The sequence below is a fragment of the Dermacentor variabilis genome, unplaced genomic scaffold (assembly GCF_050947875.1).
Source record: "Dermacentor variabilis isolate Ectoservices unplaced genomic scaffold, ASM5094787v1 scaffold_13, whole genome shotgun sequence".
Lineage (NCBI taxonomy): Eukaryota > Metazoa > Arthropoda > Arachnida > Ixodida > Ixodidae > Dermacentor > Dermacentor variabilis.
In genome coordinates, this window is record NW_027460291.1 from 8,164,864 (window position 1) to 8,191,067 (window position 26,204).

General features: G+C 43.9%; 3 protein-coding genes across 3 annotated transcripts; 2 read left to right on the top strand and 1 right to left on the bottom strand.

Moving 5' to 3' along the window:
- The first annotated feature begins 5,577 nt into the window (after window positions 1-5,577).
- On the top strand, window positions 5,578-9,045 carry LOC142566793 (uncharacterized). Its single transcript, XM_075677678.1, has 5 exons — window positions 5,578-6,209; window positions 7,412-7,541; window positions 7,800-7,934; window positions 8,219-8,396; window positions 9,041-9,045. The coding sequence occupies exons 1-5, from the start codon at window positions 5,782-5,784 to the stop codon at window positions 9,043-9,045; spliced, it is 876 nt and encodes a 291-aa protein (XP_075533793.1). The 5' UTR covers window positions 5,578-5,781.
- LOC142566848 (uncharacterized) lies at window positions 8,316-12,068 on the bottom strand. Its single transcript, XM_075677749.1, has 2 exons — window positions 11,726-12,068; window positions 8,316-10,867 (listed from the first exon to the last, which is right to left on the bottom strand). Exons 1-2 carry the CDS (start codon window positions 12,030-12,032, stop codon window positions 9,522-9,524), a joined length of 1,653 nt encoding a protein of 550 aa, XP_075533864.1. The 5' UTR covers window positions 12,033-12,068; the 3' UTR covers window positions 8,316-9,521.
- A 435-nt stretch (window positions 12,069-12,503) lies between these two features.
- Window positions 12,504-18,558, top strand: LOC142566858 (uncharacterized). Its single transcript, XM_075677765.1, has 5 exons — window positions 12,504-13,097; window positions 13,776-13,884; window positions 15,000-15,126; window positions 17,483-17,595; window positions 18,362-18,558. Exons 1-3 carry the CDS (start codon window positions 12,923-12,925, stop codon window positions 15,046-15,048), a joined length of 333 nt encoding a protein of 110 aa, XP_075533880.1. The 5' UTR covers window positions 12,504-12,922; the 3' UTR covers window positions 15,049-15,126; window positions 17,483-17,595; window positions 18,362-18,558.
- Window positions 18,559-26,204: the final 7,646 nt, after the last annotated feature.

The window sequence follows — 26,204 nt, forward strand, 5'->3', positions numbered from 1 at the left end:
TTGAGGTGTCGACGACACCGCCCCCGCCCACGACGCTGCCAGTTCCGTCGACTTTACTACCGGCGCCGACACCCCTGGATACGTCAGACGACGCCTGGCTTGGTTGGAGAACACGGAAGAGTGAGTTCGAACTGTTTGCCACCGCTACTCAATTGACTAAGCAGCCAACCGATGTGCAGGCAGCAACATTTCTCATGAGCATAGGCGAAGAAGGCAGGAAAGCATTCAGCACTTTCAAGTTTGACGAGGAAGAGGACTGAAATGACGTCAAAGTTTTGATCAAGAAATTCGAGAACTACTACACGCCAGCAAACAACTTGACCCTCCACGAATTCCGCTTTGGTTCAAGGGACCAGAAAGAAGGCGAACCATTTCATGAATGCTTGATCGAATTAAAAATTTTAGCCAAGAACTGTGAATTTGGGCTTCTAGAAGACCGCATGCTACGCAGCCGTATCGTTCTAGGCGTCCGAGACAAGCGTTCGCAGCAGAAACTGTTAGCGGAAAACCCTTCTTACCAAAAAACGGTAGACATTTGCCGCATTGAAGAGCAAGGAAAGCAGCCCTTCCAAGAGATAAGCGCAGCAACGGGCGGAGCGCACACCAAGGTAAATATACCTGGTAGCGAAGCTTCCATAGGAGCCCATAAGTTCAAAACATGGCGGTCCATCGGCGGTCCATGGGGCTTAGCGCCATCTGTATGTGGTGGGAACACTTCCGGCGGAAGAAAAAATAATGTGACGCCATGTCCGTTAAAAGCAGAAGTGACGTCATTTTGTTTTCGAAGGCGCGAAATTTGTTTTGTTGTTCTTCCTTTGGAGCTATATATTCAAATGCCCCGCCATTCGACTTGATGGGCGTTTCGAGTTTTCAGCGTAGAAAGCGATGCAGGAAAAGGCCAGCCATACGGTTGTCGAAATCGCATCCCTGCACAGAACATACTTTTTTGGAGGCCGACGAAAGCTTTAGGTGTAGAGTGCTGATCCTATTGCTGAATGCCAAGCCCGTCGGGCAGCGCAGTCGCACGAAAACAACTACACAATTATCTGGCGGTCATAACTCACTACTTTTGACTGAACAGATTAAGAAGCAATGAAGCTACCCGCGTCACCAAATTCAGACAAACTTCGACAAGCAAGAAAGCACAAACTGTGAGGAGCGCGTATTTCAACAGGTGATACGAGTGCGCCTTTCTGCCCATTTCAAGAGATGCATTGCATTGCGAGTGATAGTGGCGTCAACGCCCCCTGTAGCTATGGGCGCTGAAAAGAAATGCATTTATTAATAATAATAAAATTCAACTTGCATTTTGTTAACTCGTCATGAATATATAAAATTGACTAGGAACTTTATTTTCGTTGAATGAATCTAACTGTCTCGTTCGAATTAAAAAACGCGTTTTTCTTTCCCAATGTTTGTTCCCTCCAAACCTAGTCGCGCTTCAATCGCTGCTCCCATAACCCCCCATGCTGATGTCGGTGACAATCTGTACTGAACCGCTTTTCGCCCGAAGCTTCGCGACCTATTTGAATCGACCTTGCGCACACTACGATAGTGAACTCGGTTGCGACAGAAAGGAAGCTGTGCAGTAGGTGTGGCTACCAGATGCATCGTGGTGGAAATTGTCGAGCGAGAAGAAAAATCTGCAGGAAGTGCGGCGCACTGAACCATTTTGCCCAGGTTTGCAAGTCAGTCGGTGCCACGCATAACGCCAGCCGTCAAGAAAAGAGCTGCGGGAGGTACGGGCCGAGACAGACGATTTTTTTCTTGCGGGGCTAGCGATAGACTCGCTTGAAGTTCATAAATGGACAGCAACAGTTTACATCGAAGGCCAACCTTTCACGTGCAAACTGGACACAGGAGCGAACTGTTGCGTTATCTCCAAAAACGAGCTGGAAAGATTACCTGCTAAGCCAAAGGAAGCTTGCAAAGTGACTCTAACAGCGTTCTTTGGTCACAGGACTACGGCACAAGCAAAATGAAGTTTCTGCTTTACGCTAAGAAGAAAAAGTGCGAAGAACAATTTTTCGTCGTCGAGCACGATGTTCCAGTCACGGTCAACGGGGCAATTTTTTTTTCTACGCTTGATGCAGCATCGGTATTTTGGCAGATTAAGCTAACACAAGAAAGTTCAAAAATCTGCACTATGAGTGCGCCATACGGGTGCTATCCCTTCCTCCGAATGCCCTTTGGAATATCGTAAGCCCCAGAAATTTTTAAAGCTGCCATGCATCGCTTGTTAGACGGTCTACCCGGTGTCGCAGTTGTAATGGATGATATAATGATCTGGGGCAAGACAAAAGATGGGCATGACTGCAACCTGACACTCGTACTGACGCGCTGCCGTGAGTACAACCTGCGACTTAACCTCAAAAAATGCACCTTCCTGCAGGCGGAGGTTCGCTACTTGGGACACATCGTCACTACGCAAGGCCTGCGCATCGACCCGGAGCGTATTCAGGACATTCTGGAAATACGCGAGCCTGCAACTGCAAATTTTTCTCCGCACAATGAACTATGTACAGCGTTTCATTCCTAACATGTCTGTCTTGACGGAACCACTGAGAGAACTACTGCGAAAAGATAACGCATGGGTCTGGACAGAAAAAAAACAGGCCAGTTTTGAAGCACTGCGCCAGGCACTAATAACAGCGCCGATTCTTTCCTACTTCGACCCGAAGAAGGCGGTCACGCTTTCTGTCGATGCTAGCCAGTCGGGCGTAGGGGCTGTTTTGATGCCGGATAACCATCCCGTAGCCTGCTCGTCCAGATCTCTAACAGAAGCACAACAGCGTTATGCGCAGATTGAAAAAAAAAACGCTTGCAAAAGTACATGGGTGCACGAAATTCCATGATTATATTTTCGGCCAAGCAGACGTGATCGTCGAAACGGATCACCAGCCTTTGATACCGATCTTCACCAAGCCCCTGCATACGTGCCCGCTTCGTTTGCAGTGAATGCACCTCAGCTTGCAGCGTTACGCAATAACTTTGCAATACAAACCGGGTAAAGAGCTATTCCTAGCAGACGCGTTATCGTGGTTTCCGAATAAGATGGCACTGCAAGAAGAAACCGAGCAGTTTCAAGTGAATGTGCTTGACTATGCTTCAGCGTCGGAACACCGCTTGAAAAGGTTGCGGGATGCTACAAACGAGGATCCGGCACTTATCATCATCCGTGAATACGCAGAGACGGCGTGGCCGAACCACAAACATGGCGTCCCAGAGCCGGGAAGGCCATACTGGACCTACAGGGATGAAGGTCACGCACAAGATGGAGATGCCCTATTGAAAAATTTGTATGAGAAATTGAACGAGATGTATGCATGTCGCACAGATTTGACGAGAAATGAACCATATGAAATGCATATTGAACGACATCTCGTAGAAAACGAGCGAGATCTGTATGATGTGCTACGCAGACTTTTACGAAGTGCACGAGATTTATGCGATGTGCGATAAGAATGCGTAGAGCTTGTATGACATGTGTGCGATGAGTTGCGTAGACCTGACGAGATTATTTATGACGTGTGTGAGGTGGCGTGTGATGTGTACGCACTGTAGTCGTATGAGCAACTTGATCTTTGAGGATGACTATGAATTGCATACAAAGTGTGTGTACTCAAGTCGTAGTGCATACAAAAGCTCATTAATGACAGTGAGATTTATGATGAGTTGTTTGTAGTACATGCAAGAGCGTGATGAATGTGCTGTATGATCACATTGAACCATTGTGACACATATATACCAGCATAAACTACAGAGCAAATAAGATGTTCAGAGTTCAACTTCTGGAATTTCATGCAACAAACATTTATACATCCCCATCAAAGCTGGTGTTGGTACTTTTGATGCAATGATTTTCACTTGGGGACATATTCTCGGCTGAACACTTATGGCGATACTACTGCCTTTGCATGACGCATTCCTCGACCAGCCAATAGGCACTGGATAGCAACATGATATTGTCGAAACTTATCATCAGAGAATGAATCCTTTGTTCAGAGTAGATCTGCCTAAGATTTTATTGCAATATAGGAGTCAGGTACCATCAAAGTTTTATAATAAAATGCTATATGTTTGTTTGTGCATGCAATAAAATAATCTGGCAATGTGATTATAGCACATTGGAAACACTTCAAACAAGGACAAGTTGGCAAATTTTATTGCAGGCAGTTTGATCAGTGACAAATTATGCATGCACTTTGTCACATCCTAATAATATTGCTTTGCATCAGAGATATCAGTCAGAGGTAGTAATGGGCGAACTTGAACCTGCATATTTTCCAAATAGCCAAGTGCGTCAACCACAATACTGTCAAATACAAATCTGCTAAGAGCATGTTAGTGCCGGTTTATGTCAAATTGTAGAAGGTAGGCATGAGATTGGCCATGCATGCCCACATATAAAAATAAAAAGCACAACCACAAAACAGTGTAATAGGTTGGTGAACAGATAGCCAAAATAGCAGTCAAAATTCATCGCACTTTGTCACAAATAAATAAAAAATATGGTAATAACAATAACAATCCCTAAAAATGTCATGTGATCAATTGTGGTCATGATCACAGTTACTGCTGTGAAAAATTATTTGCAGTAAGTGTTTCACAACTTGCTAAGAGAGCTTGACCTAGTAAAAAAAACCTCATATGTGCACAGCAGTGGCAAAAAACGAGATGAGCGTCGCAACTTGGTGACCATTGTCTGCCTACATACTACACAAAACTGAATTTGAATTTAAAGGAGAAATGACAAAGCAGTTCGTGTGCCAATGATGGTTAAGCGCACTGCAATGCCTTGCCATGTGTTGAGAGCTGACCTCCAAGCAACCAAAATGTAAGTGACCCTACACTGAAGCAGGGTCCTTAAATGACGAACGTGTATCACATCCTGGCGTTCGCGGACGCAGTCACCAAATGAAAAACACCTTTGCAAATCGCAATAACGACGAATGTCACGCGCGTGCGCACAGACAGAACGCGAGCAGTTTCCGAAAGCACTCACGAAAGACTCTACGGACGTTCCTACGCATTCGACGCATATCAGAAGCGCACGCGTGCGCACACACGCACAGAGACACACACACGCACAAAAGGCGAGCAGTTTCCGAAAGCACTCGCCAAAGACGGTACGGTTGTTTTTACAAGAAAGCAAATCCCGCCGGCGTGGCACCATTTCCTGAAGCACAAACAACACCACTCATTAACAGTACACATCCGTAGAACGGCGCACAACAAGCCTGAACAAAGTGTACACCACTCGACGCCAAATCTGTCGTCGATTACGCCGCTGAGACACACGAACACCTTCTAACATTCACAAACCAAACCACGATGTGCTCCGAACTTCAAACAGATTTTACGGCCCTGTCCGGTTGATAGGGCTGCTCCACAGGCTGTCCTCGCTGTTGAAAGCAATGTCAGCAAAGTTGTTGAAAAAGGTCGCCTAAAACACGCAAGAACATTGAAATAATACGCCTGTACTACCCACGCTAGCCAAGCGATCACGGTTACCGGAAACACAGACGGCGAAGTAAACAAAAGACGTCATTTCCCCTCATTTCGGATATAGACCTTTTTCATGTTTGCAAACAAGCAGCGCGCGCGTCCTATTGGTGCTCCTCAGACGCTTCCGGTCGAGCAACTTCCGGAAGCTTGGCTCTCGTGTCGAAAGCCTGCACTGCGAGCGCGCCGCATGGTCTCCGTGCGCATGGTGGAGGTTTTTTATTCTATGTGTTCGATATTAATCGCTTGCACCTCTCAGCACTGTGGCTATCGGACATGTCCAGCGAATATTTTAGAGGACTGGACAACGCTGCACAGCATCGCTACCAAGACAAGCTGTCCTTCGAAGGCCAACAGCTGCCGGACCCGTTGGACGACGATGTCGTGCAATTTTCTTTTTCGTCAAGCCCGAGAAACTTTCCGCCTGTCACAGCAGCGGATATTTTCATGTATTTAGTGGAGGGCGTTTGCTTCTACACAAAAGAACAGTTCAAGAACCACAAGATGAGTGACGCTTACAATGCATTCTTGAGTGGGAAAGTTAAGCGTGTAATGTCGTTCAAGGCAGGCAAGCGCGGAGTCGGCGTCGTCCTCTTAACTGCATCTGTGGAGGCCAGCCAGCTGCTCTCGAAAACATACCGACCGTGGTGCGTCGTCAAAGACGATGGCGCTGTTGTAAGCGCTCACTGCACGTGCATAGCAGGGTAAGTACAGTTTACTGCCTACTCAAGCGCACGATTTACATTACCACGACCTTAGGTGCCGATTTGTCTTAGTCCCACCGTGGTATCTTAGAGGCTAAGGCGTTGCACTGCTAAGAACGAACAGTGGGTTCGATTCCCGGCCACGGCTGCTGCATTTCGATGGGGGCGAAGTGCAAAAAATTGACCGCCCTTCCACTACTGTGAAGAGGGGTGCAAGCGAAGCTTGTGTTGACTCATTTGTGCTACGAGCGCGTGCCGAGCACGAGCGCAAACAGAGGGGCGCCAACGAGCCAGCTGCGGAATATTTCCACTCCGTGAAGATGGTTAACCAGCGAAGCGCAAACGTACGGCCGCGGTGTTTATATTAAAGTATTTAACAATTGCGAGGTTACGCACACGTTCGGCTGCGACGGCGAGAACGACCTCACTGACCGAGTGCCCGCAGTTGTCGCTTGCGTTCGATGTCTCGAGTTTGTTCGGCAGCGTTATTAGCAGCATTCGCGCGCCATTTCCACTTGTGATTCTCCGAAGTTAAATGGCTTAAAAATTAAATCTGTCCGTCACGTAATACAATGAATGGCTCATATTTCCCTTAAGCAATGCCTCATACCCCCGTAAACGCGGCCTCCCCATTACGGCGACAAAAGAAGTGAAATTCCACGCTCGTATGATGAGCGGTGACGGAGCCAGCTGTGGAAAGTAGACGTTCTGGCACGTGAAACTCCATCCATCATTATTATTTGTCGTAAATTGCTAAATATGGGCCTACATTTCTTGTTGCAGGAATTAGCAAAATTTAAATAATTTTTAGAGTTTTACGTGCCAAACCCACGATATGATTATGAGGCACGCCGTAATGATTGGACTACGGAATAATTTGGTGGGGTTCTTTAGCGTGCTCCTAAATTTAAGCACACGGGTGTCTTCGCATTTCGCCCCCATAAAAAGGTGGCCGCCGTGGCCGTGAATCGAACCTGTGTCCTCGAGCTTAGCACCGCGACACTTTACCTGCTATGGTACCACGGCGGAATAAAACTTAATGCCAGTTAACGCGAATCAAGCTATGGTAATGCACACTTTATGCATTGTGGGCTGGATGTTCAATACCTTGCACATTTATCGTGCAAGTCACACTGCAGTTAATGCAGTGGTTTACCAGAGAGTTGTCGCTAACACCTAAAGCGCACTTGCCCTTGTTTCAGACTTGGAGAATGCTGCACACACGTGGCTGCCCTTTTATTCAGCATAGAAGCAGCCATAAAATATGGGCTGAACGACCCTTCTCCAACTGAGACAGCGTGCAGGTGGTCTGAGGTATCCAGGAAATCTATGGTGAGTTTTTAAAAAATTTATGGATGTTTGGTTTCCCCAATTGGTTTCCTTTGTAGCTTCTTGATATAATCATGGTGGATAAAATTGTGAAGGAGGCGAGAGTAAATGGGATAAATATTTACAAGCGTATTTCAGTAGACAGACATTTCACACACATTCGTCGTCTTCCATCAATTTGGAGAACACCGCACTAATCAATGTTCATACCCCTCCATAACAATATTTCTTTCATAAAATTGCAACAATGTGTATTTTCAGGCAGCCCCAGTCAGCGAAATAAACTTTTTCAAGGCAAAGCCTGGACAACAAGTTCCTGAACCTGCCCCGAGGCAACAAGGGTCTATACCAACATGGAGCTCTGATCAAATGCACAGCTTCTTGCAGCACGTCAAGGTAAACTACGAGACTTGCATTACTTCTAGTGAAAGTTCACGCACTATTCAAGCTGTCATAAGCTACATATTCAGCATCAGCATACTTTGGTACACCAAAACCTAATCAAAAGATCACATGCTGCATACTCACTCTATTTCCAACACCTTATCTTATGAAATCATTTATTACTTTCATACAATCATGCAGTGTTATTGGATGTAGTGGCTATCTGTTTTCTATGACACATGACAGACTGTGGTCTGGCTACATCAGTGAATCTTTATTATTGGTCTCTTTCACAGACATTCGCCCCCAGCACACTTGTGTTGAGTTGCGTGACAGACAGTGAAAGCACGGATTCTTCTCCCGAGACTGCTGCAGAAGAAAGCAAGACCAACCACCAGCACTGTTCATCGCAATCAGCAATAGATGACATTTACAGCAACATTGACTTGAATACTGCAAAGAATGTTCAGCTCAGTAATGAATGCTGTGAAGAAATTGAGCAGTCAACCCGTGGGCAATCACGGACATTTAGATGGACCCACGAACGCAAAGGCAGAATAACGGCCTCAGTTTTACATCGTGTGCTAGTTTGTCGTAGTGGCGTCAATGGCATTGTGGCTGAAATCATGGGCTATGTAAAGGCACCTAGGGTTTCAAACATCTGTTGGGGTGTGTCAATGGAGCCGAAGGCCAAAGAGGCATTCATATCGCAGGAGTCAAAAAAGCACAAAGGGTTTCAGTTAACTGAATGTGGTCTATTTGTTAATGAAAGACTCCCTTTTCTTGCTGCCTCTCCCGATGGAATTGCCTCCTGTGAATGTTGTGGGAAATCTGTGGTAGAGATTAAGTGCCCTGCATCTCTAAAAGGTGCTCCACTCAATAATGCTTCAAAGCATCTGCAATATTTAAATAATAATTTGCAGTTAAAGCGTGACCACGCATATTATACGCAAGTACAAGCCCAAATGGCTGCCACGAAGCTTCGCCGAGCCTACTTTTTAGTGTTTACAGGGCAGTCCCTTACAATTGAGCTTATCAGCTTTAATGAATCATTTTGGTTGCATGCAGAACTTAAAGCAGCAAGCTTTTTTTTTACCCATATTTTTCCTGAACTGCAGACTAAACAAATTCTGAAGCAAATAGAATGTGCCAAAGAAACATGTTACTGTCACGGTAAGAAGTCTGGCCGCACTGTTCAATGTTCACTGTGTAAAGCAAACTTTCATTTGAAATGTGTTAACCTTAAACGTACACCAAAATCATGGATGTGTACTAAATGTCAAGTGGAACTAGGGCCAGCTAATGTAAGCGCACCAAGTGTAGAACACCATCAAGAAAGCTAAAACAGAGCTGTGGTCTTTTTTCCATAAAACTAAACCATTGGAGTTTAGCAAATTCACAGCCTACAACACTCTCCAGACATTTCACTTGCTGATGCAATAATGAAAATATTATGGCCATTCCTCTACTGCAGCGAGACTGTACCAAAGTGGATGCAATATGTAATCCAGTAGTAAAAGCAATAAATATTGAATATATATGCTTTGAACACCACTGGCTGCTTCACTTTTTATTTGGCAAGCAAGACAGCTTATTTTTTCAGTTACATACAGCAAGGTCTTTATGGTTTGTGTTGATGATAGGTGTTTGGAGATTCACCAGGCCACTACACACAATTGCCAACTTGTCAATGGTGGCATAGCCTACATCCCCAGCTCTTTTTATGAAGTTCACAGGAAGGATCATGTGAAACAGCCTAAATGATTTCAGCCTCTGAATTGATCGCTCGACGTGTATGCGGACACTGGAAATTTTTCTTGAAGTGGTGACCTCAGCCCCAGGGAGTTGTGCTCGTTTCTTCGTCAATGAAGGCATCAGCAGGCTTGCACCTCGAGCACCAAACATTTCTTCACATCTGAATCCTCTGTCTACAAGGAACACATCCCCTTCTTCTACCAATTCAAGCAGTCCGCTATGTGGCGTCAGCTCTTTGTCAGAGACCCTCCCGACCCATGCTTTAGAAACGAACATGATTGATCCTGATGGGGAAATCACCACAAGAAGCTTGACTGTGTTGTGATGTTTATAGTTGGAATACGTCTGGCTTCTTGCTGTCATAGAAGTGGGTCTTTCGATAAATATTTCTGTGCAATCAATTATGCCCCTGACATTCTTGAATGCAGCATCTCTGAATGCTTCAGGGCACCTAGATTGCAGTGTTCTACGAGATGGCCAAATCAAGAGCTTCTTGAAGTTCTCAGCTAAGACATCTAGCCACGAATGAAAAATCCGGCTTACAGAAGTTACAGAAATGCCAAACCGAAATGCTAGATCTTCCGTCAGAAGTCCCAGACGCAGTCTCATAAGCACTAAAATAAGCTGCTGCTCTGGATCCAGGGCTGTTCGAGTTGTTGGGCTCCAGACAGACAGAACCATTTGAAGCAATGCAGCAAACATTTCCGCAGGCACGACACCTGTGTGGAACTTCACAGCTTTCTGAGACTTCATAACAATGTCCCTAGTTTTCTTCCGAATCGGAACTGGCTTATTCTTCATCTCAAGCTCTGCATTTTTTTTCTTCGCAGATGCCAGCTGTTCTTCTAAACAAGCAACCTTATCTTTCAGTGCTGCATTCTCTAAAGTAAGAGCAGATATATCAACCATAGTAAGCATTGTCTCTGTTTCAGCTTCACAAGAACCTTTAGTGTAATCCTCGAGGCCGACATTACTGTCAGTTATTGACGATGTTGCAAGGTCACTTGTAGTAGATACACATATTTGCACCTTTGCACTTTTGCTCCCCACTGCAGGTCTGCTCGCTAGCACACTGCGCCTCCTTTGGCCACGCTGGTACCGCTGAAGTCTCTGGTTCGTGTTGCCTTGAACACGGTATGGAAATATTGTAGGGACATAGTCCGGATGGGTAGGGTCAGACGACGGCCGGCCTGGAAAATAAAATTGTCAGTTATTAAAAACATTCAGGGTCAAGCGCAATATTGAAAGTTTAGCTAGGAAGAGATGAAAGTCAACAGAGCTACTTTGCCAGAATTTGTTTTGCAACTGACCATGCTTGCTTGTATTGAACGGCGCCAAGAAGGCGGCAAGAAGTGAAAAAACGGATGGTAGACAGCACCGAGCACATTTTACGTGCCTGTAACCTTCGCAGCCGGCTCGCGATTTTTCAAGCATGTAACACGGGTGTCACGCGGCGCACTTTCGATAACGATCAAATCTCTAAGTTCAGATTGGTTCCGTTGTGCAATTTGCGGAAAGGTGTCGATCGCAGTAGAGAATTTTGATCCGGATCGGGCTCGAGCGACAGTTGCCGTGTGACACCGGTGCAAAATGCAAAGGATCAACTAAGATATTCGAAACGTAAAATAATCAGCCAAGACTCCTCCTAGCTCCATTTAATTTACTACAAAATGGCCCTTCTACATTAGGCACCCCCGTCGCGCTAGCTTGTACGCGCGCAGTGCTTGACACTGCGCGATGTAAAATACGATCAAAACGCACGGATTAGCTTTTCGCTGCCGCAAGCTGCGCTACAAAATGGCAATGGGCTTTTCCAATACTCAGCACTACATTATTAGTTGACAAGCAGTGATCTCGCATCGCCTGAAATCTTAGTAGATATTGCTCGCGATAAGCGGATGTACTAAGCTCACGTAAACGCGCACAGCGTTGCGCGCGGCATTCGCAGCACCAACATTCTCGTGAACGATCCTCGCAAGGCGTACAACAAAGCGAGATTGCATAGTTACCTTCAAAATGCGCGGTAAGTGAAAAAACAAAATACTCACCTTGAATGAAATGAGCAGAACAAATCTGAGAGCTGTTTGTAGGCACCCATTTATCTCTTCGCACTGCAGCGATCCACGCGTCCCGTCTGTCGCTTTCTCTAGGAAACCTGAATGTTCGCACTTGCGAAAGGAGATTGGTGCCAGACCGCCGGCTGCATCCAGGTACAACACAGCAAGGCCCTCGTTGGGTTTGTCCAAGCGCGGATGATAACTGTGGCGAGAACATTTCGCGAGCAGCAGCAAACGTGAACCACCGCAAGAAAAACACACAACAGCCAAGGACGCCGGAAGTTTCTTGGGAGGACATCCGGTTTGCGGCACGCTGGCGCGCCCTGGCGGCAAGCCTTCGTGAAAAAGGTCTATAGTTACTTTCTCAGCCGCACGACCCTTCCTTTCGAGCAAGGCGCGAATTGTTGCTGGGACTGTGAGGGCGCTGCGGGCGAGCTCTGCACCAAGTGAGCGGTGCTGCTCTGCTGACATGTGCACGTTAGTTGCGGGTGTTTGCGCTTCTTGTGCTGTAGCCGATTTTATTTTCTCACTGCGTGTGCCTTGTTACTGTCCTCGTGCACGTGGCTGGCGGTCGAGGTCTTTTGCGTCCGGTCCAAGTTTTGCGCTCACGGAGACGCCAGTACCGGCGAAGTGTGGGTCACCGAGCGTTAACATTGCGTGCGCACTTTGGTTTGTAGGGCCCCTTTTTTTTCATCTCATTCCTTTCTTCAGACCTGCACCCCCAGGTATGGTGTCTGTAAAATATTATGCTTCAGCTTCAACAACAACAGAAAGAAATAACGGCTGCTTTATTCAGCGAGCACCATGTAAATGCCGAGTGCCGCGACAAACACCCATAACCGTGCCAGGCTATAGCAGACGACGCTCGGACGCTTGGCGCGGAGGTCGATGGCAGCGCTGCGGTGGCGGGAACGGCAGCGGGCTAAATGGTGCGCATAGGCTAGGAGTTGTGACACTTAAAGAGGATCTATAAACGTTATTGCGGCGGCCCGGGCGGTCGATGTGGTACTGATCGTTTGATCATATTTACGCGGTGCTTAGAGAACATGTGCTCCTTTTTTTGTGTGACTTAACGATCACTAAGCCCTGGGTCCTGTGCAATGCTATTAGCTCGCTGTATGTTTCCTGCGGTGCGCCGTTGTTGATTATCGTAGTGCGGTCCACACGCGCTTTCTTTGTGCCCGGCTCATGAGAAGCTCTTGTACTCTCGCCGCTCCCGCCTCGGCTCACAGTGCACGGAAGAATGTGTTGATAGTTGTGCTATCGCGTGCTGTAGTTCACCGCAATTCAACACTACGCTGGACGGACTGTTGGTACAGTCGATGCGGCGTGAACGGACACGAAGGAGCGCTCGCCTCAGAAGGTAAGTCCGGCGCCTAGCGCATTCTTATGGTTCATGTAGTGTACCTTGTCATGCGCAGCAGAAGATGATTAGTACAGCTACAAAAACAGTACCAGTGATTCCCTAATGTTCGTTCGATATCGTAGTGCACATTTAGCAAAACGTTTCACGAAAATTACCCCGAGATTGATGTTGTTAAGAGCTTCATCTATTGTTTTTCTTTTTGTTATGAAGTATGCTAGCGCCGGGGCATCGCTTGGTCTGAACGGGCACGAAAATTCAAGCAGGGAATGTCACTGCTTCTGTACGTATTTTCTCAGCAAGAAATCGTATAGTCAAAGAAGTTCTAGAAGTACGTTGATGTGTTGTGCAAATGTTTTCACATGTAACGTCAACGCGCGACGGCATCCAAATGATCTGACTCGTGAGAAGATTTTAGCTTGTATGCAAACTTTGATGCTTATAGATTGTCGCCAAGGCAACCTGTATTTCTTGTGTTTAGTGTTCTGTTTGTTTTCGTGCCTTTGACACGTTGAATAACTGCCTGTGATGTAAGAATGAAATATTTAATTTGTCTAAGCGGATGCAGCTTCTTGTGGCTGGCTGTACGAGAGCTTTCCACAATTTGACGCGGTGTTGTTAAATCACAAGTTTGCAGATTCAGCAGTGATTACAATAAGCTGAACATTTATTGTTTAGGGATGTCACAATTTCCAGAGACGCAGGCATCTCTGCACCACAAAGGAGACTGCGGCACTATGCAGCCTGAACAGCACGACAAAGCATCTGATCCGCCTGCTTTGACAAGGTACGTACAAAACGGTCACAGCCATTTATGTGTTCTAGTTTCTGTTCATGTATTTGGTACCTGCCAACTTTACCGATTAGTTTCTGCTTTTCCAAGTGTGCTGTTTGTGTACAGCGTGTCAAGGTAAATAATGGTTAATAATGTATGCATAGAAAAATGTGGGCGCTGAGAGAAAGCTTTAGGAAAGTGCGTGCTGTCTTTCCTACACAGGATTTCTGCCTAGAATTTTTGCAAGATATGAAGTGCAGAGGCTTGCAGGTTTGGCAAACAATGTTCAACACTTTTGCTTTAGATTTTAATGTAGCCAGTTCATTATCTGTCCCTAGTATAGCATAGCGTCAAGCTTGAAGCTGATCTCTGATGTCACGTCAGTTGCAGGATGTAATAACGTGGTATCACAAACTGCTTGTTACGCATGTCAGTCAACATGGTGCAGTGGTCACAGGTGCGAGCATAACCAAAAGCTGGGCATTCTTTGCCCTTCTGCACATGATGTGGGATAGAGCTTGAACTATGCTATAGTGGCACCATCTCCCTCACCTTCTTTTCCTCATTATTCTGTTAACTTGCCGTAAAATGCACAACTTCTAGAGGCTTAATTATGGTGTTGTCTGCTGAACTTTGCTGATGTGAATTTCAGTAGTCTGGGGTACCCTCAAAGCCATGCTGTACTTTGCATGCATTTTAATATGGTCAATTTGAAATATGTGATTGGCTGTGGCATTCTCAGAGAAACAAGGCCTCTTGTGAATAATGCATACATGCATTATTCGCATTTTCTAATACTCTTTCAAGAAGCAGCCTATAGGCTGCTCCCCGAAGAAGGGACCACCTTTGCTTACTCTACGTGGCAGTCTGGTCCAGTTTACTTAACCTGTCTGCCATCTATGCACGAGGAGGACAGAAGCGAAAAAAAGGGACCTTCAATTAATGTTTTTGCACAGATGGCTCATACATTGCACTTTTCTTATCTTGCAGGCTTTGTTAACTCAAAGCTTTCTATGGGCGAATATCAGCATTTCATTCCTATTTATACCTAATAAGTATTACTTTGTTCATAGTGTCACTTTTTATATTATACTCGTGTGAGAATAAGCTCACTTGTTTTAATGCAGATGTGGCTGGGCCTGCAGAAAGAGTGTAAGCAGACTACTGTGTTGCTGATCAGTGCTGGTGCTGATCTCTACGTCTGAGTTGGCCTCACAACGTCCAGGCACCACTGTGCTTTGCTTCTTTGACAAGGTAATATGATATAGACAACTTGCAGCTCAGTATCAGTTTTGAGAAATATGCTAAGACACAAGGGTTGGCCTTGGTGATAAATACACTCGTGTTCCTTTTTTTAAAGCGTTCTTCTTGCAGTGTTCCTCATGTACATGTTTTTTTTCAGAAGATGCTCAAATGCAAACCGCCATGGAACTTGTTTATGCCTTAAAGTAGCACTCTTTCACCAAAAAAAGCCTTATTTAATGCACAATTCATAAGAAAGGTGAAGAAGTGACAGGACATAAATCTAACAACCATCCAGTTTTACTGCTTGCACAGCACTATAAAGCGAGAGGTGAAAGGGCAAGAACAGATAAATCGAAAATGCATGTTGCTCACACAACTGCGAAAAGGACACATGGCATGGTTACTATGACGCTTGTTTTACAATGATAAATAAGCAGTCTTCCTATCTGATAGTCCACTGGAGGTGGAGCCAACTTGCAGATTCCCTGCCACACATATAAGGAAATCTTAACGAATTTTGCCAGCACTATGGTCCTTATACATTGCCACAGTTGCACAGTTTTCAAACAAAATAATGCAAGTGAGCTTTGCACTACCAAGTGACCACGAAATGACCTGAGCGTTCAGTTAACATGGTTGCAAATCCAGTCATTTATACATTGGCCTGTTTTGCCGACGTAGTGTCTACTGCACGACAGTGGTATTTAATATCCATCAACACCCCTGTGCTCTATGTACTCTTTCTTGCATGTTTTTTTTTCACAGGTAGTGGAAGATTACTTGATTCCAGAACAATTTGGTTTGTTCTACACATGATAGTGAACTTGCCAGTCTTATATTAAACATGGAATTGGGTAGAAAGATGTGGTATTTCTTATGGTGCCCTGGTGTATTCAGCTTGTGCAGATGCTTCAAGCTTGTATTGACGAAAATTGGGATGAAGCCACAGGAGGAGAGTTGTAAAAGTGTAACAAAAGCCTCCTGATAGATATGCTGAGTTGTGCTGCTGTGGAAACTTATTGGTTATCCCTACTGGGTAACGCTGTTAGGGTTATGGATGCTTTGACACTGTAGGCCCTACAATATGGCTAGCATTACAGAACACATTAAAACGACTAGGGATGCGTGTCGTGCTATGCTATTATAATTGGCCCACAAAGTGACCACCTTTGCTTACACTATGTGGTAATCTGGCCCAGTTTAGTTAACCCAGCTGCCATCTATGCATGAGGAGGAGAAGGGACTAAAAAATTGAAGGGACCTTCGATTAATCTTCTTGTACAGATGGCCCATACATTGCATTTTTCTTATCTTGCAGGCTTTGTTACTTAAAGCTTTCTATGGGCGAATATCAGCATTTCATTCTTATTTATACCTAATAAGTATTGGCTTTGTTCACAGTGTCACTTTTTATATTTACCGTGTTTACTCGCATAATGATCGCACTGACGTAATGATCGCAGCCCTGAATTTTGTCATCCAAATTCGATTTTTTTTAAATTTCCTGTGTTGATCACACTCCGAACTTGCCGCAGCGATCTGTCATGTGCCAAGTCTAGCTATTAATGATCGCGCTTACCATCTGTCGGATGCTACGCAAACAATTCTTCAAGACAAACCAAGCAGTCTGCATGCACCAAACATTCTTAAGCAGATGCCCGATTTCATTCCTTTCATCACTTTCCGCACTTCCATGACAAAAAAGCTACAACCAAAATTGCCTTCATTATGTGTAGGCTTTGTAATGGTTGTGGTCAAGAACAACAAAAAAGGCCCTTTCGATTCTTCTCCTCTGCACTCGTGGGCACGCAACAAATGTTGTAACACTTGTAACACAGCTAAGATATTCGCCCACCCTTAGCGGAAACGTGCTGTATTAGGATAGTAGTGAAGACAGATGCCGCAGTTTCCGCAGCATGCCCGCCGTGTCTTTCTACGTCACTGGCAGCTAAGCGCGCCCATCTGTTTCTGCCCCCTCATAGTGGACATGGCTACGTTATTGCCACAAACTTACTGATATTACTGATATTATTTATTCCGGATACGGAAGAAACTGTTTCAATGCATGTAATGTACTCACGAGAAAAAAAATCGCGTTCGGCGCATTTGGTGTGTTCAGCTCGCTGCGCCGGCCGCCATTTTTGTTTGGTGTCCCGCACTACACTCAGTGGCAGCCACCTATTTGTTGACCTGTTGCCATCCCGCAGCAAACGCGGGATAAAAAAATTCTTTTTGCAGGAAATTTAACCGGCGTAATGATCTGAATAACATCTGAATTTTCGACCATTTTTTTACAGGAAAGTGCGATCATTATGCGGGTAAATACAGTACTCTTGTGACACCAAGCTCACTTGCTTTAATGCAGGTGTGGCTGGGCCTGCAGAAAAGCTGTAAGCAGACTGCAGTGTTGCTGATCAGTGCTGATCTCCACGTCCGAGTTGGTCCCACAACATCCAGGCACCACGGTGCTTTCACAAGGTAATATGATATGGACACCTTGCACCTCAGTATCAGTTTTGAGTTTGACTTTTGATAAATATTTAAGAAGACACAAGGGTTGGCCTTGGTAATAAATACACTCGTGTTCTTTTTTAAAGTGCTCTTTCTGCAGTGTTCCTCATGTACATGTTTTCAGAGGATGGTTACACTCCTTCAATGCAAACTGCCATAGAGCTTGTTTAGGCCTTAAACTAGAACTCTTTCACAAAAACTATCATTTAGTTTCTATAGTAGTATTCAAGGTGCATTAATCTTTTCCTATAAACAATTCTGCACTGGCATCTGTGCAGTGTTTCCGTCTGCATATTCCGCAGTGCGGTACCAAAGAGCTGTGCTATCTGTGTATTCACTTGCATGAGCTTGTTATACTTGTTCATTTAATGTAAAATACTTGTGGAAAAGTATTAGACTATTTCTGTGGTCTTGTATTGCAATTCTGCAGACATTTATATTGTTTGTAAAACACGAACATTTAACAGAGACAGGAACAAGACAATGCGAGGACGACCACTTGCTTTCAACTGCTGTGGTTAATGTTGAAATATCACTTTACATAGGTAGAAAACTCATAAGCCTCCGTGTTCTCTTTTTCCTGTTTCTCTGTGAGATTTTCACGCTTTACACACAATATCATGCAAGAACCAGCCCATTCAGTTATGCAGTGGAGCCACCTATAGTGCATGTCAGTTGCAATGGCTTGTTAGAATCTAACAGGGCCGGCTGCTTTGTTTACATTTTTTTGCAGAGGCATACGAGCACTTTGTGTCAAAAACGCCGAGCACTGTGGATACAGAGGCAAGGAGGCTGAAGCACCTGAACAAGCACCTGGCCACCATGCTTCGGGATGCAAAATAAAGATGGTTTGTGTTAATTGTGTGCCCTAAAAAGTGTCCTCTTTGTCTCCGAGCTGGCACATCGGCCGACTCATGTGATAGAAATTAACTCGCTGTAATGTTGGCAGTAGATGTTAATGTGTGGAACTTCACCAAAAATATTGCATGAACAAACGAACTCATTCAACACAAATCAGAACACTTGTAGAATGCAGCTAAACAAGAATGGCGTCATTTTGCATAGCTGAACGAGAACATTTTCATGTAGCATACACAAACGAGAACGATATCATTGAGCATAGACGGGCGAGAACTATCTTCAAGCAAAACTATGCGAGAATAATCTCGTTTAATGTACCCATACGAGAATGATCTCGTTCAGTGACGATGTCCTCTCGTACACGTGTGACATACGACATCGTTGAGTCTACGGAGCAATAATAGCGTAGAGAAGTTCTCGTAAAATTCTCATACATATTTTTTCAATAGGGTGGGCTAGTCTTCCGAAGCAGCAAGGTAATTATACCGAAATGGAAACGGGCAGAGATCATGCAGCTCCACGCAGCGCATGCTGGAGCACATAAGATGAAAGCGAGGGCCAGCGGTGTGATGTTTAGGCCAAATATATCCGCAGATATTAAACAATTTTGCAAGACCTGTAAGGTATGCCAAATGCACCAGCCACGAAACCTGAAAATGCCCCTTTTGAGCCACGATATTCCGACCTTGCCATGGGAGTCCGTAGGCGTGGATCTGTTTCACTATAGCGGTCGGGAGTTCGCCGTCATGGTTGACTTCTATTCCTTTTTCTTCGAACACCGAGAACTTCGCCACACCACGTCTAATGCGCTCAAGACTTGGTGTGAACAAGTTTTTCGGTGCATGGGCTGCCAGAGAAGCTGTATAGTGACAAAGGGCCCCCCTTCAGTAGCCCAGATTTCAGATTTTTAAAGAAAATTAACATTGTGCATGTCACGTCAAGTCTATATCACCCGCGTTCTTATGGCATGACGGAAAGAGCTGTTCAGGAGGCCAAGAAGCTGCTCAAACAGTGCTCTTTTCGCACACCAGATTTTGAAATTGCTCTGCTTGAGTGGCGTAGTACCCTCAGGGACCCGGTTCTGAAGTCTCCTGTGCAGAGGCTCATGGGGAAGCAGACTCGGATCCTCCTGCCGGTACCAACAACTCACCTGGAGCCAGAGGCCATACCCAGCAAGGATGTCCACGACCATCTCCAGGCGATCCGGCGCCGGCAAAAGATCCACTACGACCGCAGTGCCAGGAACCTTTCCCCGCTCACGCCGGGACAACGCGTAACGACGTACGACACTCTCCAGAGTACCTGGTCTCCAGCCATAGTTCTAAGGCTAGCCGCAACACCAAGATCTACGATTGTGAAGAGCGAAGACGGCCGTGAAATCCGTCGCACAAGAGAACACCTGCGGGAGGCGGCACCTCAACCGGAGCCAGAATCAACTTCCCAGGGGCATCCAGAAGACTACCTCCAGCCTCGACAACAGCAGTTACGCAGGAGCACAAGATTGCGTCGGGAACCCTGTCGATACCCGTTGCCCGATGAAAGTTCTAGACCTTCTCATCATTAAAGGGGAGATGTGGCCATATCAGGCTGTCATCCTGATAGCGCCCATACTGTTAACACGTGACGTCTACGTCACCCATTTCCAAATGTACTTATATCGCTCCCTACCATGAATAAAGCGCTTTCGTTACCGGATCGCCGGCTTGCCTACAAGAAATATGAATCAGACCGACACACGCAATGCATAAAGAGATTTAGCTCGGGAGCTCCTATGTGATGCACATCAACAGCAAAATTTTGTTTCTCGGAACTATGGGACCAAATCTGATGAGGTTCGATCAGGTAAAAAGTTTTAAATCATAGTTTTTACATTAACGCCATCAATGTTTATAAAAATTGCTGAAAATAGCAAAACTTGAAGGAAGATAACTTACTCAGTTTGCAACTTTACATTAAAAAATACTAGTACAAGTCCGTTAATTCTGTAAATTTTCCTACTCAAGTACATCCAAAATATAGAAATGCTGTTGAGACAACCACAGGACTAATTTGAATTCAGTTTGTGGCATTTGAGAATTCTACTGGTTGCGGGAAGAACTATTTGGCAGGTTTAAGAAAAATAACACCACGAAGCATAATAATCCACGTCTCTGTGCCAGAAACATATCGCAGTTCTGCAAACTATCTGCTATGTCTAAAGTCAACAAATTTGATGTATGAATTTACAGCTTACATGAAATTGTTGCAATGTTTGATAGTTTCGCGCATCTACTCATAAATTAGTTATTGTATATTAGAGCAGTATGTGGTATCTCAAATTTGCCAGGAAATGTGATTTAATTTTTTTAGTTATGAGCAAGATTTGTTGATCTTACAGCTTTGTGTCTTGACAATTTGCAGTTTTCATGAATTAATATAAAAAGCAGACTCGTTGTCTAACAATGTTTCATCATGGTACTGTGCTACGTGAATTATCCTTTTTCGAATAACATGTTTCGTTTGATGCAACTATATTTCTTTATTTTGCCTGATTTGTTGCTGGAAAACTGTACAGCATTCATAAGATATGAATAAATAAATATGAAGTGAATAAGTAAACAAATAATATTGCGGCATGTCTTAGCATTCCACCACCAGCATGACCTGTATAGAGCTTTCGCTACTGCTCACATGTGGCAAGTTCATTCTTACAGGATCAACTGCTATTTCACTTCCCAGAAAAAGAGCTAGCAAATGCTAGTTTTTAGCCTCATTTGGTCCGTCTAGTAATCGGCGACGGTGGAGCCTGGAAAAAAAATTTAAATTAATTTTCAGAAGGGGTCATGAACATTCAGCCATGGTGTTCAGCAGGCACAAACATGCCACAAATATCTATATAGTTGTAGCACTGCGCTAACTTTCATTTCAGTACTTGAGAAAAAATTATAACAGAAAAGTGGCAGAACGCCCCACCTCCCTCACCACTCTGCCAAACAGCGGCAGTTCTTTTGAGGATCACCTTTGAGAATATTTTTACTGTCGCAAGATTCTGTGACATCAGCACTGGGCCAATGTGGCTTGCGCTAGAATATTATTGCTAATGACAAAAAGTATCTCCCAACGACAACCGCCTAGTCACACATTAATCTCATCTTGCAATGACAACACATTCCCATTGATAACATAAGCAAGCAGCAACACCCACGAGCTAAGAGTCCTATACAGACGTCACACTATGCATAGGAAACAATTTTTTTGAAAAGAAGGGAATGACCTACTGGCTTCTATTGTTGAGCGGCAGACAAAATTAATACTCCATCCGCTCTTAGCCATAGTTGCTTTGTACTACGCTTAATATGCCAATAATAAATTTCTCACATGCAGCTTGAGATTGAGCAATCATGATGATGCATGCAAGTATCCATTGTATTGGGACCAATAATGGTTTACGTTGTTTTCGCAAATTATGTTGGATAACTGCCCATTTGTGGCATTTGGGACACAGTCACAGAGAGAGAGAGAGAGAAGTTTAATGATATGAAATGCTGAGAGGTCGGCCTGAGGTATATTCCTCTAGCCAGCTACTCGGCATTGGGGGAAGGGGAAGAGGGAAAGAAAGAGGGAAGAGGTGCATGATGGGCGACGATGACGATAGAAAGAAGGAGTAGAACATATCGCATGCAATTTGGCATGCTCAAAGTCTGCAATCCAAGCCCGTTGTTTTTAAAAAGTCACAGTCACAGTGTCACTGTCAGATACAATGGGCACATTATATTCGTGCTTTTTGAGTTCTTGAAACAATTAGTTTCTAACCTAGTACGTGTATGACACGGATATGTATCCTAAACGGAATGACAAGTCTTCCCAATTGTAATTCAAAAGTTAACTCAGTTTTAATGAAAAAGGGTCCTTCTTGCAACATAGCATGTGAGAAACAGAAAAGAAATAATATAATGATTACGTAACTTTTGAAAATCGACTGCATAATTGCTCTATAGGTCAAGTAGAAGATTTGACAAGAAATAAGGTGCCTGAAACTAGTTGCAACAAACAACTTTGGGACTGCGAATGTTGCAGACAATTCAGTAAACAGATTGTGACCCAGTATTTTAATGTGCCATTCCTCAGCGATTTTGTTGGTCAATTTGTTGCCGTACGTGATCAAAACGGATGAACACTCTAAATCTGGCGCGCAGCCCCAGTGGTGAAGTGGTCCTGTGAGTGAATTATGGTGCTCTCTTAGGCACGTGTTGAGACTCCGGCCAATCTGCTGCATGTGCATTCGACCAAATAAATATACACATGATCACAACAATAGACTACACTACCCCTGACAGACACAAGACAAATTTAGTGGCGTCTTTAGCAAGCCTTTCTTGTCAGGGTGCCTATATAATAATCGAAAAAGAAAGTATGCAGCATATGCACAACAATGTGCAATGGAATTGAGAAAGGCAAGCAGGCAATGGGGGGAGGCTTGCTCGGTGAAAGATACAACCCAATTTTGACTTGTGTGTGACAGGCAGTGTACTGTATCCCTTTCAGATGTGGTGAAGCGTACATAGGGAAAATTCGCCGGTATCTTATGTGTATAAGAGATCACCATATTTCTTTCAAAAGACCAGTATGGTCGTCTAACTTGGCCGTACATTTTCACAATGGGGCTTCATGTTGGATGACAATCGTTCTTCTGTTTCCATACACCGTAAAAATTGACAAGTGAAATCGATGAGGCATACCACATATATAGCAAGACATATGGGCGAGCCCCCATATTTAATGCAAGAAAAAAAGGCATCCTGCGTAGGTCACAAGGGATCCATATCAGTCTGTGCCTATGTACTACTGAAGTAAATGCAGCGTAGAAAATACTGACCTTCATATTAATTTTCAAGAAATTCAAGCTCATCAATTGTGTATTTTGCAGTGGCTGCTACTATGGGAACAGAGAAGTAACTGTAAAGATATCGATGATATACAATGGTGTGCACACTACGTGCTTAGGCCTGCGAAATATTTAGCCCACTACACTTCGAATTCTTACATGCAGAGAAAACTGCACGAGGTTGTAGCACAAATAGAAAAAATTATGCAAATAAGCAGTACCAGCCTAGGAAATAGTTCTCAAAGAATAAAACCACAATAAAAAGTGATAAATATTTATTAATTTTATTTATTTAGTACATACTGAAGACCTTTTGGTCAAAGCAGGGGGCAATAGTATACAAACAAAAGAGAACAAATTAGGAAAAATCAAATACAAATATATACAATTTTAGTCACACTGTGTCTGTAAATTGGCGTTGCTGTCTGATACTGTTCTGGGGAAAAAAGAACATTTAAACATGTCACTTCGAGCATAATAGGGCGTTAATGTGTCCGGATGATGCTGTCTTGTGCGCCGTGTTATTGCAGGCGTTATGTAAGTCAATGGTTTAACTTCAAGCTTGTTGTTGAGAAGAAGGGAAAGGAATTCAAGCCTTAGCAGCTTTCGGCGTGATCCAGAGTTGGTATGGAATTTCCTGCCATAATTTTAGAGGGAGAGTCCAGTCTTGCGAATTTATTAAATATAAACCTAACTGCTTTTCTTTGTATTTTTTCAAGACGCACAATATTTGATTTAGTGTAGGGATCCATGATATACATGCATACTTTAACTTTGGTCTAATAAATGTAACATAACAGTAACTTCGCATTAGTCAGTTTTCACATTAGACATTTTTCAGTTTGTGTCTTAGGAAACAGACTTTGCGGAAAGCAGAACAAATATCATTAATGTGCATGTTCCATGAGAACGTGGAAGTCAAAGTAACACCTAAGTATTTGTAGTTGTTAGTTTCACACAGAGCTGAAGAACCTAGTGTATAAGAAAAAGTGTTTTTTTACGAGTAATATGAAAAAATACGGATTCATCAGCGTTAATAAACATACCCCATTCATTACACCGCTTCAATATGTTATTTAAGTTGTTTTCGAGGACAGTCTGATCATTCTGACAAGTTATATCACGGTACAAAATGCAATCATCGGCAAACAGTCTAATTTGCACACCAGGGGTTATGGTTTTAACAATGTCATTTATGTACATTAAAAACAGTAAAGGCCCCAAGACACTACCATGGGGCACCCCTGAGGTGACAGGGAGAGTGGCCGAGCTATGTTCACCTATTTTAACGTAATCAGTGCGTTTGCTCAGGTAAGGAATTATCCAGTTTATGAAAATGTCAGGTATGCCAATAATTCTAAGTTTGAAGATTAATTTGTCGTGCGGAACTTATCGAACGCTTTTCTGAAATCTAAAAAATATTACATCTATTTGGTCATTATTGTCTAGAAATAAAGCAAATGAATGAATCACTGATACGAATTGCGTTACAGTCGAATAACCCTTTCTGAAGTCATGCTGAAACTCTGGGCGTATTGTTTTCAGCCAAGAATTTTTTTATATAGTTTGCCACGATGTGCTCCAAGAGCTTGCAACATTGTGATGTCAGAGAAATGGGACGATAATTTTGTAATCTAAACCGATCTCCTTTTTTAAATATTGGAACAACTCGCACCACTCTATATTCATGGGGTAGTTGTGCCTACAGCACGGAAGCAGAAAAGCAGAAACGTTTTAGAAAGATGTTTGGGAGTTTGTCAGGGCCACAAGAAGCTTTGATTTTCAGGTTTACCAACATGTTGACAATTCCAGCATAGGAAATAGAATCCACATCAAATACCTGTTTCAATGGAAGCATAGTAATGCAATCATCTGACACTGCAAAGACACATTGAAAGTACTCATTAAAATGTTGTGCTATGTCTTGGTCATTAGTTATTGATGTGCCCTCAATTATTATCTGTCAAATCGGTTTCTTTCTTGCCTTCGTATGGTTCTAGAATTTTGTAGGATTAATAATGTTAGGTAGAGAGTTGTTATAATAGTAACTCTTTGCAGCAGTCACCTTCTGTTCGAGAGTTCGGCGCCTCTTTTATTTTAGCAAGATTACCATGCTTTCTTTTGAACCTTTTTATCTTGCGTTTAATATGAATACCATCGAGTGTCATCCAAGGTGTATGTTTGCGAACTTTCTTATTTTACTAGGGATGAATTTGTTCATGCAGTAGTGGCACATAATTTGGAATCGCTTCCACAGAGAACTGGCGTCAGTGCTGATAAAATCAACAAGACAGTTTTCCATATGCTCTATGATGGACACATCACCGGCATGAGAATAATCTTTGTAGCTAAGCACTGAGGAATAGTTTTGCGCCGTCTGTAGAACTGGTAAGGTAATGCTCACTAGGCGGCGGTCGAAAAGTCCTTCTTCAATACAAACAAAATACTCCGAAAAATCCTGGCTAAAAACACCAAGTCGACATGGAACTGTAAATGGAATGGAAATGAATGGAGCTGTACGCGTGTCGGCTCGCGTACCACCTGGTTCAGGTGATAACGTAGCATTATATTGAAGACAATGTTCTTGTGCTTGCAGAACGCGTTCCCAGTATTAAGGCGCTCCCAGTCGATGTTCGGTAAATTAAAGTCACCTGCCAATATATTCTTATTCTTTCTGTGCCTGCTCATTTCATCCTCTAATTTTTGTAAGTATTCGGGAGTAGTATGCGGTGGTCTTTATATGGCGTAAACAATAAAGCTGTGACCCCAAGAGCTTATCTTGACGCACAAACATTCGATCTCAGGGATATCTTCGAAGAGATGGGCAGAAAAGCCATTTTTGGTCAGGATG

Bases quoted from the DNA above. Each gene is read 5' to 3' on its own strand.
- LOC142566793 (XM_075677678.1), top strand. From the start codon at position 5,782: ATGTCCAGCGAATATTTTAGAGGACTGGACAACGCTGCACAGCATCGC. The intron at 7,542-7,799 runs GTGAGTTTTTAA...GTGTATTTTCAG, and splicing joins AGGTATCCAGGAAATCTATG to GCAGCCCCAGTCAGCGAAAT. The intron at 7,935-8,218 runs GTAAACTACGAG...TCTCTTTCACAG, and splicing joins GCTTCTTGCAGCACGTCAAG to ACATTCGCCCCCAGCACACT.
- LOC142566848 (XM_075677749.1), bottom strand. From the start codon at position 12,032: ATGTCCTCCCAAGAAACTTCCGGCGTCCTTGGCTGTTGTGTGTTTTTC. The intron at 10,868-11,725 runs GTGAGTATTTTG...TTTATTTTCCAG, and splicing joins TTCTGCTCATTTCATTCAAG to GCCGGCCGTCGTCTGACCCT.
- LOC142566858 (XM_075677765.1), top strand. From the start codon at position 12,923: ATGAGAAGCTCTTGTACTCTCGCCGCTCCCGCCTCGGCTCACAGTGCA. The intron at 13,098-13,775 runs GTAAGTCCGGCG...TTTATTGTTTAG, and splicing joins AGGAGCGCTCGCCTCAGAAG to GGATGTCACAATTTCCAGAG. The intron at 13,885-14,999 runs GTACGTACAAAA...GTTTTAATGCAG, and splicing joins GATCCGCCTGCTTTGACAAG to ATGTGGCTGGGCCTGCAGAA.